Source organism: Erpetoichthys calabaricus (assembly GCF_900747795.2).
Source record: "Erpetoichthys calabaricus chromosome 1 unlocalized genomic scaffold, fErpCal1.3 SUPER_1_unloc_15, whole genome shotgun sequence".
Classification (NCBI taxonomy): domain Eukaryota; kingdom Metazoa; phylum Chordata; class Cladistia; order Polypteriformes; family Polypteridae; genus Erpetoichthys; species Erpetoichthys calabaricus.
Window position 1 is genome coordinate 258,172 of NW_026261580.1, and position 17,108 is coordinate 275,279.

General features: G+C 42.9%; 1 protein-coding gene across 1 annotated transcript; it reads left to right on the forward strand.

The window, feature by feature from the left end:
• The first annotated feature begins 2,329 nt into the window (after positions 1 to 2,329).
• Positions 2,330 to 15,014, forward strand: LOC127526344 (zinc finger protein 32-like). Its single transcript, XM_051921641.1, has 2 exons — positions 2,330 to 3,053; positions 14,404 to 15,014. Exons 1-2 carry the CDS (start codon positions 2,330 to 2,332, stop codon positions 15,012 to 15,014), a joined length of 1,335 nt encoding a protein of 444 aa, XP_051777601.1.
• Positions 15,015 to 17,108: the final 2,094 nt, after the last annotated feature.

A 17,108-nucleotide genomic window follows, 5' to 3' on the forward strand; every position in this document is an offset into this window, starting at 1 on the left:
ATACGCAGTTGGAGGAAATGGATGGATGTTTCATGGAGCAGCTAAGATTGAGATAACCAAGGAAAGCTGTTCTTTGTTCCCACAAAGTTGCCATTTAAATTCATTTCATGTGTTTCGAGTCAAACTAATACAGTAACCAAAATTCATGGCCTTCTTTACCCCTCTTAAACTTTTACACACTATTAATGTCCATCCCTGTAATGGTGGTGCAATAAAGGATGTCATTATGGCTCAAGTTGGGTCAATTAGATGTTCACTTTGGCAGAAGGAAAATTCACATTTCAACAGAATCAAACGCTTTAAAATGAGAACAAGAGGTTCTGTAAAATCTGTTACTGCAATGAAACACTCTGATTGGCTCAACAGGTGAAAGGGTGACTGCAGCCATGTTCTGATTGGTTTTAGTCAGTTAGCAGGCAGTGGTCTTTGTCTGTCCTACCATCAAACATCAAAGGTAATCATCGTCAGTGACACTTCAGTCTAAAGCCAGTGTCACATTACGTGACTTTATGTCCTTTGGCACATCAGATTTGCCACCTGCAGTCACTGATCTCATCACCTGACCATATTAGTTTAAACAAATGAAAATCACTGCCTTTGTCACATTTAGTGATCACATGACGACCACTCAGCAGAGTTGTGCTCACCGCTGTTTCTAATAGCATGCTGCCTGATGAAGATCACGGTGTACAAAGGGTTAACAGCTGTGGCTGTCCAGTAGTCTCGGCCATTTATTTTATTTTATTATTTCCCTTTTGTTATTGCACCTGAAACACAAGACATCAGAAAAAGGAGCATCTGTTGTGTACACAAGTATTCACAGCCTTTGCTCAATACTTTGTCGATGCACCTTTGGCAGCAATTCCAGCCTCAAGTCTTGTTGAATATGATGGTACAAGCTTGGCACACCTATCTTTGGCCAGTTTCGCCAATTCCTCTTTGCAGCACCTCTCAAGCTCCATCAGGATCGTTCAGTTTAGATGGCCGGCCAGCTCTAGGAAGAGTCCTGGTGGTTTCAAATTTCTTCCACTTACAGATGATGGAGGCCACTGTGCTCATTGGGACCTTCAAAGCAGCAGAAATTTTTCTGTAACCTTCCCCAGAGACAATCCTGTCTTGGATTTCTACAGACAATTCCTTTGACTTCATGCTTGGTTTGTGCTCTGACATGAACTGTCAACTGTGGGACCTTCTATAGACAGGTGTGTGCCTTTCCAAATCATATCCAGTCAACTGAATTTACCACAGGTGGACTCCAATGAAGCTGAAGAAACATCTCAAGGATGATCAGGGGAAGCAGGATGCACCTGAGCTCAATTTTGAGCTTCATGGCAAAGGCTGTGAATACTTATGTACATGTGCTTTCTCAGTTTTGTTATTTTTAATAAATTTGCAAAAACCTCAAGTAAACTTTTTTCACGTTGTCATTATGGGGTGTTGTGTGTAGAATTCTGAGGAAAAAAATGAATTTAATCTATTTTGGAATAAGGCTGTAACATAACAAAATGTGGAAACAGTGATGCGCTGTAAATACTTTCTGGATGCACTGTATCTGGTTTTCCAGAATGTTAAATGAACGACATGTAAACACAATACAGATATTTTTTTCATGCTCTTTGGAATTCTGGTAGAATTGATGGCAAAAAAAATGCATGAATTGTATTTTTGATACCATCTGAACGCACATCTGACCAAATGCAAGTGGTGAAAGCCCGTGTAGATGGTCTGATTTGCTGCAATGAGCAGAAAAACATTTTGGTTTTCAATCTGCGCTCACCAGACACTACAGACGGTAGAAAAATGCTCAGTTCAGACATCCGCGTGGACAGGGTCTAAGATTATATAAAAGAAGTGTATGACTTAAAATTGTTGGATAAGTCATCCAATGTGACATCACCCTAAGATTGCAAACCCCATACCCATTATCTAAGCTGCTCTTCCTTCATTTGCCCCATTTCTTAACATAATCCCGAGGCCTAACTTTTATAAACCTTCCTTAACATTAACTGATAACAGAATTCTGGGACCCCAATAGCACTGAATGTTTAATCAGAGTAGTGAATACTGTTGACACACAAATGTACAAGATGGCCTCCTTCTTCTTCTAGCCTACTAGACCCTCCATTCATTCCCAAACTCATTTTACCCCTCATTTGATATGAAAAGTGATGAGTTACTGTCAATTTGCTATGAACTGTCTGACTTGACATCAGCTTTAACTGACAGGATGTTATAAGCATCACATGTCTTTAGATCAGTTTTAATTGAATTGATTCCTGTTTTTATCCACAGACAGAAGGTAAACTCTGCCAATTACTGTAACGTTTAAATGGATGTGAAAGAGGAGACATGTGAGGTTGACCTGAATATCATGGAGGAGAGGACCATAAATGTTAAGGAGGAGGACTGTGAGTGGGAGAGTGTCCACCCCAAACAGGAGAGTCTGGACATCAAGGAAGAGGACTGTGAACTGGGGTCAGTGTGTTTTAAAGAGGAAAATGAAGAGGAGTGTGTCAGCACTGAGATACACAACTGTAGGAGTATGGAGAGTGTCAAGGAAGATGACCTTCATTATGGAGATCAAGATGGAGCAGTGACCAGGTTAGTCTCTTCTCATAGCAGACACTCTTCATCTCCGGAGGCTTCTATCAATGTAAAATATGAATCATTACAGTCTGACACAAAGATGACTGAAGACATTTCATCTCCTAGAACTGAGGAAGGTCATCCACCACCTAAGACGGACATTAAGGAAGAAGACCGTGAACTGGCGTCAGTGTGTTTTAAAGAGGAAGATGAAGAGGAGTGTGTCAGCCCTGAGGTGGCCAGCTATAGGAGTATGGAGAGTGTCAAGGAAGATGACCTTCATTATGAACATCAAGATGGAGCAGTGACCGGGTTAGTCTCTTCTCAGAGCAGACACTCTTCATCTCCGGAGTCTTCTATCAATGTACAATATGAATCATTACAGTCTGACACAAAGGGGACTGAAGGAGTTTCCTCTCCTAGAACTGAGGAAGGTCAACCACCACCTAAGACGTCATCTGAAACAAGTAAGTGAAAATAAAAATGAGTGTACGTCTTATGGTCAGGGTAATGGGCCTGAAAGTGCTGTCTTGTGCTTTTTTAAGTGAAACTTAGATGAGATTTCAAACAAAATTAAACAAACAGTAAAACACAGCTTCACTATATTTTTACAAGTTTAGGAGTTTTCTGTTCTTCCATTATAGTTTGTAACATTAAGCAAACTTTCTAAACCTGTCTTTAGTTAAAGTGTTAAACAGACGTGCAGTTGCAAGAAAAAGTTTGTGAACCCTTTGGATTTTCTGCTGTAATTTCTCCTAACAGTGTGGTGTGATCTTCAGTTAAGTCCCTAAAAATCGACAAACACTATGATGTTAAATAATAAGAGTTAGACTTCTCGTCATTCCTGAATACCTTGTTTAAACCTGAACAGTCCAGTTTGTGACCTCCTGTCTTTACTAACTTGCTGATCCTCCTTTATCTCCAATGACCTCCACCACACATTTCCTGCAGCTGCTGCTCAGTTTTCAATTTTACTTCCTTCCTCCTTTCCAGAATTTTCAGTTCCTTGATGTCTCTGGTGGTATCGCTGCTGCCTCACAGTTAGGAGACCCGGGTTTACTTCCCAGGTCCTCCTTGCGTGGACTCTGCATGTTCTCCCCGTGTCTGTGTGGGTTTCCTCCCTCAGTCCAAAGACATGCAGGTTAGGTGCATTGGTGATTCTAAATTGTCCCTAGTGTGTGTGCTTGGTGTGTCTGTGCCCTGCGGTAGGCTGGCACCCTGCCCTGGATTTGTTCCTGCCTTGTGCCCAGTGTTGTCTGGGATTGGCTCCAGCAGACCCATGTGACCCTGTGTTAGGATATAGCGGGTTGGACAATAACTGACTGACTGATGTCTGTGGGATTCCTTGAATGATCAGCTGACTTGAGGTAAAGCTCTGTGTTCTGATTGGCCAGTGCAGAACACCAGTTTTGCTCAGTTTAAGCCTTTCTCTTGTAGATTTCTTCTTTTCTAACTGCCTCAACGGGTTGTCTTTAGATTCGGTGGTGGGTACAGAGTGTTTGGTAAAGCACATTCGTTTAGTATCCCAAACAGCGGCTGGTGCCTATTTTTTATTACATCGATATCTAGTTCAGTATTGCTTTGGTGGAGATGTCTAATAGTTTGGTGTTCAGGTGCAATTTTTTGTTTTTCTTGCATATACACTTTTTTCATTTTTAATTTTTTTTTGTGAATTCTTTGGTTTTTATTGTGTGTAGTTTTTTTCGTGATTGATTTTGTTGTTTCTTTCTCTTCTCTTAAGGAAGGCCACGGTTTTGAGTATATACATTTTTATCTTTATTTTTAATTTTGGGACTGGAAAATCCACTGTATATTTTGCTCACTATTTTTGATTGGGACATTTTTGTTTTTGTGCACCTGTAAATAAAACCCACTTTTGTTTTGGAAATGCCACCTTTTTGTGTCTGTGTTTCCATATCTGACTTTTCTCAAATCTGATCCTGGTCAGTCCTGAACTACAAGATGCCCACTGTGTAGTTTAGTGCCAACCTTGCCAATACATGGGGTGTCACAATCTGGCTTTGCTCTTCTTCTGAGAGTGAAGAATCATACTTGACATTGTAGTGCCTCTCCTCTGTGCCCTGTGCTTCAGGAATGGTGTTAAACAACATTGTCTGATGTTGTAGTCACTGTCACCTGGCACAAGTAATGACTTGATTGATGTTACAATGAATAGTTCAGGGCATATTAGACACTGAGGGGTCAGCAGGTTACTTCACCAATGCAAAGTTCACCACGTACAACATCACATCTTCCAATGCTACTCTGCCTCAAAAAAAAAAAGAATCACGGGTTGAGCGAGGCCACGGAGACGTGATGTTTGTCAGTCACATCTTGGATGACTTGTGTATTAATGGAGTGTCACTGCTTACCGTTAACAAAACCAGCTTCAATCTTGCTCAGTGTCCCTATTGCAATACGAGTGCTGTATAGTGCTTCGATTGAGTTAGGAGAGCTGGACACGGCTACTGATTACTGTTGTATGTTGTCAGAAACATGTCATGTGTTATGTGTGTACACCCACACCATACGAACACCTCATGTAGTGCATTAGCAGTCAGTTAATGACTTCCAGCACAGCAGACATAATGGAGTGAAGCTTAGCCGAGATACTGTTGAGGTGTCAGCCAGCTCCCTGAGAAGTGACAACACCTAGCCGATATAAAGTGATGACAAAACAGAATTTCTTTAGTGCAAATACGTATCATTGGAGCTCTTAAAGGGAACTAAAATACAGTCTGTACATCATAGTCATCATTTCTGAGGTGTCATGTTTGTCACTTCAACACACTTTATAAGAACAGCTCAGTGAAATGAATTATTATTCTTGCGAGTTGTCATTTAGCTGGTTTGGCTGCATTTTACTACTTGATCAAAGGTGTCGTCATTTCCCAGTTTCTCTGTAATATTATGTATGCAATGGTCAGAGTTGCACTAAATATACGTTAGTTCCCCTGTCAAGTTTTCTTTTATAAATCTCAATATTTGAATGGGCATATACTCATGTTCAGTCTCATTTTGTGTCTACTCAAGCTTTATAAAGGAGGGCTCAGGACTTTCACTAGTCTACCTATAGAGAGATCTCACCCCAGGCAGCCTGACTCCAAACTCAACAGGAGGCTTCAGCACTCACAGGCCCAAAATGGATTGCTGGCTTAGATAATTATAATAAAGCTCTTATCAAATGTAAAGAACCACCAATATAAGAGCTAGGGTGCTCCTTCAGAAGTGACATTAATGTGGCCCTGTCTCTTAGTGTCTCACCCACAAAACACAAAGATATTTGGATAATTGATAACACAATATAAACAAAACATGAAATTACATAACTAAAATGAAAGGGTAAGTAATATTTGAAAAACAACAAAAGCACTAAATAAGCAAAGATGTTCTTTGGAATGCTTTTATTAGCTTTTCCAGCTTTATTCTTATCTCCCTTTCATATAATGTTCTCTTCACAATCTTTAAGAGTTATCTTGATGTGATGTTGAGACACCTTAACTGTTAGCTAAACCAACAAGCTTGATGGTGTGATGAATGGTCTCCTCGTCTGTTACATTTCTTATGTTCTTGTTCTGTATGTTCATGAGCAAATCTTTATTGAGAAGAGACGGCTTTGTCAGTGTAATGGGCTAGAATTCAGTATTCTAAAAAAAATGACATTTTGGTGTAAGTTAACTTGGATAAATAAGTAAATAAGTAAAAAGCTGAATAAGTAAATTTAAATGGATACCAGTAGTGAGGTTTAACTATCATCAGGTTAAAGAATGAGGCCTTTCATACAATCAGAGCAGGAACATCTCCTGGTGTGACTGACATTAATCAAAAGGTGGAAGACGCCTGTCCTTGATTAATGACAACCACAGAATGAGTAATTAAACTACAATTCCTTTGCATATATGAACTCACACAATAGCTTCAATAAACAATAAGCACTGAAATTTCTATTTTGTTAGCATAAATAAATCCTGGCAGTGCTCGTCCATTAATATTCTAATGGGCAGTATAAATGAGGCCGGTGTGTGATAAAGCTGACCAGTGCTGGTTACACCTGCCACTCCTCATCCAGAACAGACACTAATATGAGTAACTTCTCCAATCCCAGGATTTCTCATCTTAAATTTTATTGTCCTACATCACTGGTGCTCCTCTGGGTCAGTGCATTAATATTTCACTCTCTTTATTCTTCTGTTTTGATTCAGTAATTTTAAATAAGCTATTTTTGTATACATTTTGTAGTTGAGGGACCACTTGATGCTCAGTGGAGTAATGGCTGTGTTCAGCTTTGTTCAGCTACCCTGCAATTACTGTTTTTATAAATTAACCTCATAATGTCTCATCAGAGCGTCAACATACCCTTTTTTTACTTGTCGGTGTGACATATGAATTGTTCAAATCGGAAGACACACCCTGGTTCTTCTGATTCAAGGCCAGTGAAGAAACCCAGAGGAGTCTGATTGAGGCTGCCATGGCGTCGGATAACTCTGGAGCGGTTTCCACTGTTGATCAACTGAAGGCCTTTATATCGGAGCAAAATGCTGTGTGACCTTGAACACATCAGAAGAGAGAAGTTTTTTCTGACCTTCATGCTGATATTGTCAAAATCAGAAATGAACAGCAGAAACTCTTGTTAGTTTTAATCCTCAAGTGGAGTGTCAGGACTCTGAGATAAGTTCCTATGCCAAGGCTCAATCTCTTGATAAGAAACTTTATGGACAAGAAGATGGGAGAAGGAGAGACAACATCAGAATTATTGGAGTTCCAGATGTTATTAAGAGTGGGGTTATGTTCAGCTTTGTGAAAAAACAATGGCTTTTTGGTTTCCGACCATCCCAAATTTGAGGCCTGAAATTGTGCGAGCTCATAGAATATAAACGAGGGAAAGTGACAGTGCACGTCCACATCCAATTATCATCAAGCTGCTTCGCTATTCTGACTGAGTTACTATTCTGAAAGAGGAACTCAACAATTCAAATGTAACTTATGAAGGATGGAAGATCTACGTTTATTGCCAGTGACTCAGTCCACACCACACAAGACCTCGTCTCTGGTGATCACAAAGGCTCCACAAATTGGTCTTTCTACTTTCCTCATTTATCTGGCCAAGCCTCAAATGTCCTTCCTGGGAGAGCAGTGGCTGTTCATCGACCCTCAGCAGGCACTCAATGTCCTTGACTCCTTCATGTCACTGGTGCTTGGACGCTTTGACTGTTTTGTGTATGATATTCCAGTACTGCTTAGACATTTTCCTGAATATTGATTCATAATTACTACTTCTTTCTTTTTTTCATATGTGTATTTAATTTCTGTGCATACACATGTGATTAGAGAGACACTGGAGGTTGTGAGGGCTCAGTACACGAGCCTTGTATGCTCCACATAATCTCAGCCCATAATTGTTTAAAATTTGCTTGCATGTCATATTTATCTTCAGATGTGTTTTTATTTTATCACCACATTGACGCTTGTATTGTGAATGTTGGGGTTAGGATGGGATTGTTTAATAAGCTCTCTCCATGTTTGCCCACTCATAAGCAGAACCTGGTGAGTTTTTCCATCCATCCATCCATCCATCCATCCATCCATCCATCCATCCATCCATCCATCCATCCATCCATCCATCCTCTTCCGCTTATCCGAGGTCGGGTCGCGGGGGCAGCAGCTTGAGCAGAGATGCCCAGACTTCCCTCTCCCCAGCCACTTCTTCTAGCTCTTCCGGGAGAATCCCGAGGCGTTCCCAGGCCAGCCGGGAGACATAGTTCCTCCAGCGTGTCCTGGGTCTTCCCCGGGGCCTCCTCCTGGTTGGACGTGCCCGGAACACCTCACCAGGGAGGCGTCCAGGAGGCATCCTGATCAGATGCCCGAGCCACCTCATCTGACTCCTGTCGATGCGGAGGAGCAGCTACTCTACTCTGAGCCCCTCCCAGATGACTGAGCTTCTCACCCTATCTTTAAGGGAGAGCCCAGACACCCTGCGGAGGAAACTCATTTCAGCCGCTTGTATTCGCGATCTCGTTCTTTCGGTCACTACCCATAGCTCAAGACCATAGATGAGGGTAGGAGCGTAGATCGACTGGTAAATTGAGAGCTTCGCCTTGCGGCTCAGCTCCTTTTACACCACGACAGACCAATGCAGCGCCCACATTACTGCGGATGCCGCACCGATCCGCCTGTCAATCTCATGCTCCATTCTTCCCTCACTCGTGAACAAGACCCCGAGATACTTGAACTCCTCCACATGGGGCAGGATCTCACTCCCAACCCTGAGAGGGCACTCCACCCTTTTCTGGCTGAGGACCATGGTCTCGGATTTGGAGGTGCTGATTCCCATCCCAGCCGCTCCAAACTCGGCTGCAAACTGATCCAGAGAGAGCTGAAGATTACGGCCTGATGAAACAAACAGAACAACATCATCTGCAAAAAGCAGTGACCCAATCCTGAGTCCACCAAACCGGACCCCCTCAACGCCCTGGCTGCGCCTAGAAATTCTGTCCATAAAAGTTATGAACAGAATCGGTGACAAAGGGCAGCCTTGGTGGAGTCCAACTCTCACTGCAAACGGTTTCGACTTACTGCTGGCAATGCAGACCAAGCTCTGGCACCGATCGTACAGGGACCGAACAGCCCTTATCAGGGGGTCCGTTACCCCATATTCTCGGAATACCCCCCACAGGATTCCCCGAGGGACACGGTCAAATGCCTTTTCCAAGTCCACAAAACACATGTAGACTGGTTGGGTGAACTCCCATGCACCCTCCAGGACCCTGCTAAGGGTGTAGAGCTGGTCCACTGTTCCACAACCAGGACGAAAACCACACTGTTCCTCCTGAATCCGAGACTCGACTATCTGACGAACCCTCCTCTCCAGAACCCCCGAATAGACTTTTCCAGGGAGGCTGAGGAGTGTGATCCCTCTGTAGTTGGAACACACCCTCCGGTCCCCTTTCATAAAGAGGGAGACCACCACCCCAGTCTGCCAATCCAGAGGCACTGTCCCTGATGTCCATGCGATGTTGCAGAGACGTATCAACCAAGACAGCCCTACAACATCCAGAGCCTTGAGGAACTCCGGGCATATCTCATCCACCCCTGGGGCCCTGCCACCAAGGAGTTTTTTGACCACCTCGGTGACCTCAGTCCCAGAGATGGGGGAGCCCACCTCTGAGTCCCCAGGCTTTGCTTCCTCATTGGAAGGCATGTTAGAGGGATTGAGGAGGTCATCGAAGTACTCCAGATGGAGTATCGTCACGACTGCTGAAGGTCTGTGTATCGGAGCTGGGGGGTCCTCTACAGCGCCTCTTCAACCTGAGCCTGGAACAGGGGAGAGTCCCGAGGCTTTGGAAAACATCTTGTATCACCCCAGTCCCAAAGGTATCATGTCCTAGTGAGCTGAATGACTTTCGGCCTGTTGCTCTGACATCACATGTGATGAAGACCATGGAGAGGCTGCTTCTTCACCACCTTAGGCCACAGGTTTAACACGCCCTTGACCCTCTGCAGTTTGCATATCAGGAGAAGGTGGGAGCGGAGGGTGCCATCATCTATATGCTACACCGATCCCTCTCTCACTTGGATAGAGGCAGTGGTGCTGTAAGAATTATGTTTCTAGACTTCTCTAGCGCCTTCAACACAATCCAACCTCTGCTCCTTAGGGACAAGCTGACAGAGATGGGAGTAGATTCATACCTGGTGGCATGGATCTTGGACTATCTTAAAGACAGACCTCAGTATGTGCGTCTTGGGAACTGCACGTCTGACATTGTGGTCAGCAACACAGGAGCGCCACAAGGGACTGTACTTTCTCCGGTCCTGTTCAGCCTATATACATCGGACTTCCAATACAACTCGGAGTCCTGCCACGTGCAAAAGTTCTCTGATGACACTGCTATCGTGGGCTGCATCAGGAATGGGCTGGAGGATGAGTATAGGGACCTAATCAATGACTTTGTTAAATGGTGCAACTCAAACCACCTACAATTGAACACCAGCAAAACCAAGGAGCTGGTGGTGGATTTTAGGAGGCCCAGACCCCTCATAGACCCCGTGATCATCAAAGGTGACTGTGTGCAGATGGTGCAGACCTATAAATATCTGGGAGTGCAGCTGGATGATAAAATAGACTGGACTGCCAATACTGATGCGCTGTGCAAGAAATCTATCTATCTATCTATCTATCTATCTATCTATCTATCTATCTATCTATCTATCTATCTATCTATCTATCTATCTATCTATCTATCTATCTATCTATCTATCTATCTATCTATCTATCTATCTATCTATCTATCTATCTATCTATCTATCTATCTATCTATCTCTCTCGCCCCACCGACCCACAAAATCCCGAGTCGAGGTCAGCAGCGCACCATCACCACCATATACAGTGTTGACACTTCACTGCTTCCCCTTCCTGAGACGCCGGATGGTGGACCAGAATCTCCTCGAAGCCATCCGAAAGTCGTTCTCCATGGCCTCCCCAAACTCCTCCCATGCCCGAGTTTTTGCCTCAGCAACCACCAAAGCCGCATTACGCTTGGCCTGCCGGTACCTATCAGCTGCCTCCAGAGTCCCACAGGACAAAAGAGTCCTGTAGGACTCCTTCTTCAGCTTGACGGCATCCTTCACCACTGGTGTAAACTAACGGGTTCGGGGATTGCCGCCACGACAGGCACCGAAAACCTTACGGCCACAGCTCCGGTCAGCCGCCTCAACAATAGAGGCACAGAACATGGCCCATTCTGACTCAATGTCCCCCACCTCCCTCGGGATGTGGTCGAAGTTCTGCCGGAGGTGGGAGTTGAAGCTACTTCTTACAGGGGGCTCTGCCAGACGTTCCCAGCAGACCCTCACAACACATTTGGGCCTACCAGGCCTGACCGGCATCCTCCCCCACCATCGAAGCCAACTCACCACCAGGTGGTGATCAGTTGACAGGTCCGCCCCTCTCTTCACCCAAGTGTCCAAGACATGTGGCCGCAAGTCCGACGACACGACCACAAAGTCGATCAGGGTGATTTTTTCCTGTGTTTTTATTTGAGAGACCTAGGTTTAGTTTTTTGCATATATAGTTTAGGGGTGGGATTCAAAGTGTTTATTTGATCTTTGCACTTCACGCTTCATACATTATATAGTTTATGTCTACATTTTGTCATTTATTACTAAAATATGAAAAATGTTTCTGTTTAAACGATGTGTTTACACATTATTGTAAAAATGGAACACACATGAAATGCATGTGTTCCAAATAGCGATCTATTATTTCCACTCTAAAACTCCAGCACTTCACTCCCAGATAATCAATCAAGGCCTGAGCTGGGAGAACTTTGTGAACGTTCTGCGGCGGTGGGAGGATGGAATAGCAGGCTGCTTGCTGCTTGTCTTGATCAGCACATTTACAAGACAAAAGACGCTGATGGATGAGGTGCGAAGGGCTTTAAGGTTGGCCGAATTTATGGGTTTTTTCATAAGCTTTGGTAATTTTAGTGTTAAGTACACCGGTGTTTCTCTGATCCAGTCCACAAGCTCAAAATGACGCTAATCACAGAGAAGGTAAATGACCATCTTGTGCAGAGTTGAGAATTCATTTCATGTGCACTCGTTGCTATCTCACTGGTGTTAAACTGAGCGAGATGTGAGCTCTTAGACTGCATAGATGAGATTCATTAGCCTCCATGCCTCAAGTCGAGCAAAAATACAATGATGATACAGATAAATAGTGTAGCAGATAAGCCCTTTGTCCACCTCTTGAACCCTCAGGTACCACTCTGATGACCAGGTGAAAGTATAAATACTATTTATTTTGTAACTATATTGTGCACAAAGCACCCTTTCCACCACACTATTCATAAACAATAACAATTCTCAATACAATAACCAATCCTCCTCGCCCAGACACTTCGCCCTCCTACCTCCCAGCTCAGCTCAGTGTCTGGGCTTTCCCATAGTCCTTTTATATCCCCTGACCTGGAAATGGTTCCTGGCAAAACCCACAAGTCCGTTTCCTTCCGGGTCAGGGTAAACAGTCCTCTTCTTCACCCCGGGAGCACGTCGTTTCTTCCGGACACGTGATGCTGACGCACTCCCGGGTTATAGGGCACACAAGAGCCCACTAGCCCCCCTACAGCGACTCCCAGTGGTCCCCAAGGTATCCATCAGGGCTGTGTATAGAAACTACAAAGTCCATGAGGCCCTGCTGGAACTCGGGGCACCATCATGCGGTCCAGAGGGCTCCTCCTAGCGGCCTGGGTGTTGCGACCGGAGTCTGTAGCCGGTTGTCCATCACAATAGATAATATCACTAACTACTGCTTGGAAATTAATAAGGTTTATTTTATTTTATTTTTGTTTCTGAATTTTCCCCCTGCTGAACCCCCCCATCTTCAGAGTGATTGATGTGTTTTTTAATTTAATTAATTTACCAAACCTCTCACAAAATGATGCTGCTTTTCTGGAGATCCCTGTTTTAGCTGAAGAAATTAAATCCATTAAATGCATTTTTAAATCCATCTGCAACAAAAAAGCCCCTGGCACAGGTTGTATGAAGACAGAAGTATATTTTACATTTCAGCCACAAGTGTCCAGTTTGCTGTTTCAGGTCAGGTGTCATGTGGGTCCAAGGGTTTTTCAGTGATCTGCATGTTTTATTCATTTAAGTTCTACTCTGTTCTCGTTGTATATTAACATATTTTTGTTTTGCTATCCTCTGCCTCTTTTTAAAATCAAATAACAAAAAAAAAAAAAACATTACGGAGTCAGGTGGCTATGAACTAGTTGTTTAGAAATATCAATAGACATTCTGCTTAATAAAAGTGCCTTTCACATGTTTGACATGACAGTCTCCAATATAATGATAGGTGACGATGATCACTTTCTACCTACAATGATTAAAAATATATATATCCATCCATCCATCCATTTTCGAACCCGCTGAATCCAAACACAGGGTCACAGGGGTCTGCTGGAGCCAATCCCAGCCAACACAGGGCACAAGGCAGGAACCAATCCTGGGCAGGGTGCCAACCCACTGCAGTAATTTATATAATATTGTAAGAATATGATGACAACATGATGATGCTGTTCTGCAACGTAGTAAAAAAAAAAAAATCAACAATAATCTTGCTGATGGGTGGCACGGTGGCGCAGTGGGTAACACTGCTGTCTCGCAGTTAGGAGACCTGGGTTTGCTTCCCAGGTCCTCCCTGCGTGGAGTTTACATGTTCTCCCCGTGTCTGCGTGGGTTTCCTCCCACAGTCCAAAGACATGCAGGTTAGGTGGATTGGTGATACAGTATTAAATTGGTCCTAGTGTGTGTGTGAGTGTGTGTGTGGGTGTGTTTGTGTTCTGCAGTGGGTTGGTGCCCTGCCCTGTATTTGTTCCTGCCTTTAGCCCTGTGTTGGCTGGGATTGGCTCCAACAGACCCCCGTGACCCTGTGTTATGGTATAGCAGGTTAGAAAATAACTGACTGACTGACTAATCTTGCTGATTGTGCCTTTCTCATGTGATCGATTTATTTTACTGTTTAAACTTTTTGGCCTCACTGATTGTGCTGATGTGTTGAGTAGCTGAAAATGAAAAAATGAACAAGTTGAGTGTCTTTTCACGTGCTATTTAAGTCATACGATTGCTTATGCTAGTCAAAGTTTGTTCATAAATTGAACCAACATCTATTTAGTGTTGTCAGATAATGTCAGTATTAAAGTAATGGATTAAAAACTAAACTTTTATTTATGTATGTATGTATGTATGTATGTATGTATGTATGTATGTATGTATGTGTGTATGTATGTATTTATTTATTTATTTTTAAACTTTATACAGGGGGAATCAAACTTCACTGCTGTTCTGAATGTGGTAAAACGTTTTCACGGAGAAGCAATCTTCAGAGCCACCAAAGAATTCACACAGGACAGAAGCCATATGACTGTTCTGAATGTGGTAAAACATTTTCACAGAGAAGCAATCTTCAGAGCCACCAAAGAATTCACACAGGACAGAAGCCATTTGACTGTGCTGAATGTGGTAAAACGTTTTCACAGAGAAGTCATCTTCAGACCCACCAAAGAATTCACACAGGACAGAAGCCATTTGACTGCTCTGAATGTGGTAAAACGTTTTCACAGAGAAGCTCTCTTCAGAGCCACCAAAGAATTCACACAGGACAGAAGCCATATGACTGCTCTGAATGTGGTAAAATGTTTTCACAGAGAAGCTCTCTTCAGAGCCACCAAAGAATTCACACAGGACAGAAGCCATATGACTGTTCTGAATGTGGTAAAACATTTTCAAAGAGAAGTAATCTTCAGAGCCACCAAAGAATTCACACAGGAGAGAAGCCATTTGACTGTGCTGAATGTGGTAAAACGTTTTCATGGAGAAACAGTCTTCAGAGCCACCAAAGAATTCACACAAGAGAGAAGTGTTTGAATTAGACAACCGCACCAAAGTAGCATTTGTCAACTGAAGATTGAAATCAACCTTGCTGAAGATTATCAAATAAGAAAACCTGACCAAGAGGAGACTTAATAAATACTTGGGGACTGACGAGTGTTCAGATATAAACTGTAAGGAGCAGAGATTTATTACCAGCAGTGAATACACAAAAAGGATAAAAATGGTCCTTAGATGTTCCTTGACAGGGAGGAACAAAATAGAAGCACTTAATCAGTTAGTAAAACACGTCATCTCATACAGCTTTGGGATCACAGACTGGCCACAGAAAGACCTCAACATTCTGGATGTAAAAACAAAATTGCTTCATGCCAACCAACTAATATACAAAAACCAATGCATTCTGAGACCATGAGTTCCTGGGGCAGAAATTGGAATGCCCTAAATCAGGCATGTTAAACACGTGGCCCAGAAATCTGTGCGGCCCGCATGACAGATTCTAGTTGGCACTAAATTTGTACAAAATGATTACTGTCATTTGTGATTGAATCATTCTGCATCTTCCGCGTTACTTATTGACTTTTCTTACTTCCGTCTTCTGACAAAAGCATGTTTTCCCATGGCATTACGGTACCGGAAACGTCATCTGCTAGTATAGTTGCAGCTGCGGTGTCAGCTCCTTGATACCCTAGGCATGACACAAATGAACCTTCCCCAAAGTTAGTGAGCCGCGACGTCATCACTGAAGTGCTAGGCTGCAGCAGCCTGGCAGGCTACACTACTGGCTGGGCTGCTGAGACTGGCCACTGGGCAGAACAGAGCATCACAAGTAGTAATAACTCGCATATTTTCACATTTTTTAGCTCTAGTTTTATGTAATTTTGTGCTAGTATTGTACCAAACATTTAGTGCAGACTACAGCTGAAGATCTGAAGTGGACGTGAGAAGTTGGTGAGTTGTTTAATAACACATTTTTGTGATTTTCATCCATCCATCCATTCTCTAGGTCAGGGGGCTTTTTGCATATCGGCTTATTTTACAATATAAACTTTGAAGTAAACTTAGTAAAGTAAAATTTGATTTTTGTAGGATTTGTTTTCCAACTTGAATTACTGAGCAATGAATTCAGTGAGCGTTTTCGTGATTTCAGTTCACACTAACAGGACTTTGCGCTGTTTACGTCACCATACTCTTACAACGTTGAGAATGCGCCTGAGAATATCCAAATGGATTTGATTGAACTGCAGTCAGATTCTACTCTGAAGGCAAAATACAACGAAGTTGGTGTGCCAGGCTTGTATGCTTACCTGCCACCCTCATATGTGCAGATCTGTAAGTTGGCATCGCGAGTACTGTCTATGTTCTGAAGCACTTACCTTTGTGAGCAGTTGTTTTAATTAATGATAGCTACCAAAACCCAACATCGCTCAAGACTTACTGTCGAGCGCCTTTCATCCCTCATAAAAGTTGCAGCTGCACAAGATTTCAAGCCTGAGATTGACGAACGGGTTACTAACAAGAGATGCCAAGTGTTGGGACAAAAGAAATAGATCTCACACTGTACGACTTCTATATAAGGACCTAGCTAAGAGGCTAAGACTCTAACTGTACGCTGTTGTACGGAGATTGTATGGAAATAAATTGCTTTTCTTTAAACTTTAAACTTTAAGTGTTACATTTTTTAAAGTTTTCAGAGTTGTAAAGAAAGCTACAGTAACTTTGTATAATAGTATTTGTTACAGTGCGGCTCACTGACGCACAGTCGAAGCGGCCCACCAATGGTAGTGAGTTTGACATGCCTGCTCTAAATAGAAGTAGATTACAAATGCAGATCTTCACTTATAGAAGTGCCAGCATTCCTTCTTGGTTCACAGGATTGCCACATTTGCAAAATATTACAGTCTGAACTGGAAAGCCAAGATCAACCACCTTCATCAAGCTGGGTTAAACAATCCACAAAACCAAGGATTTGCACAGAGAATGGTGACACAATTCTGTAAAAAGAATAAATAAGATAATAACAAGGTAGACCAAGAGAGGAGAAAAGTAAGTGGAGAGACCACAGATCTCCTACTATCGGCTAATGTGGACCAAAACCTGGCACATATGGATGGCTCAGTACAGAAGAAATGAGA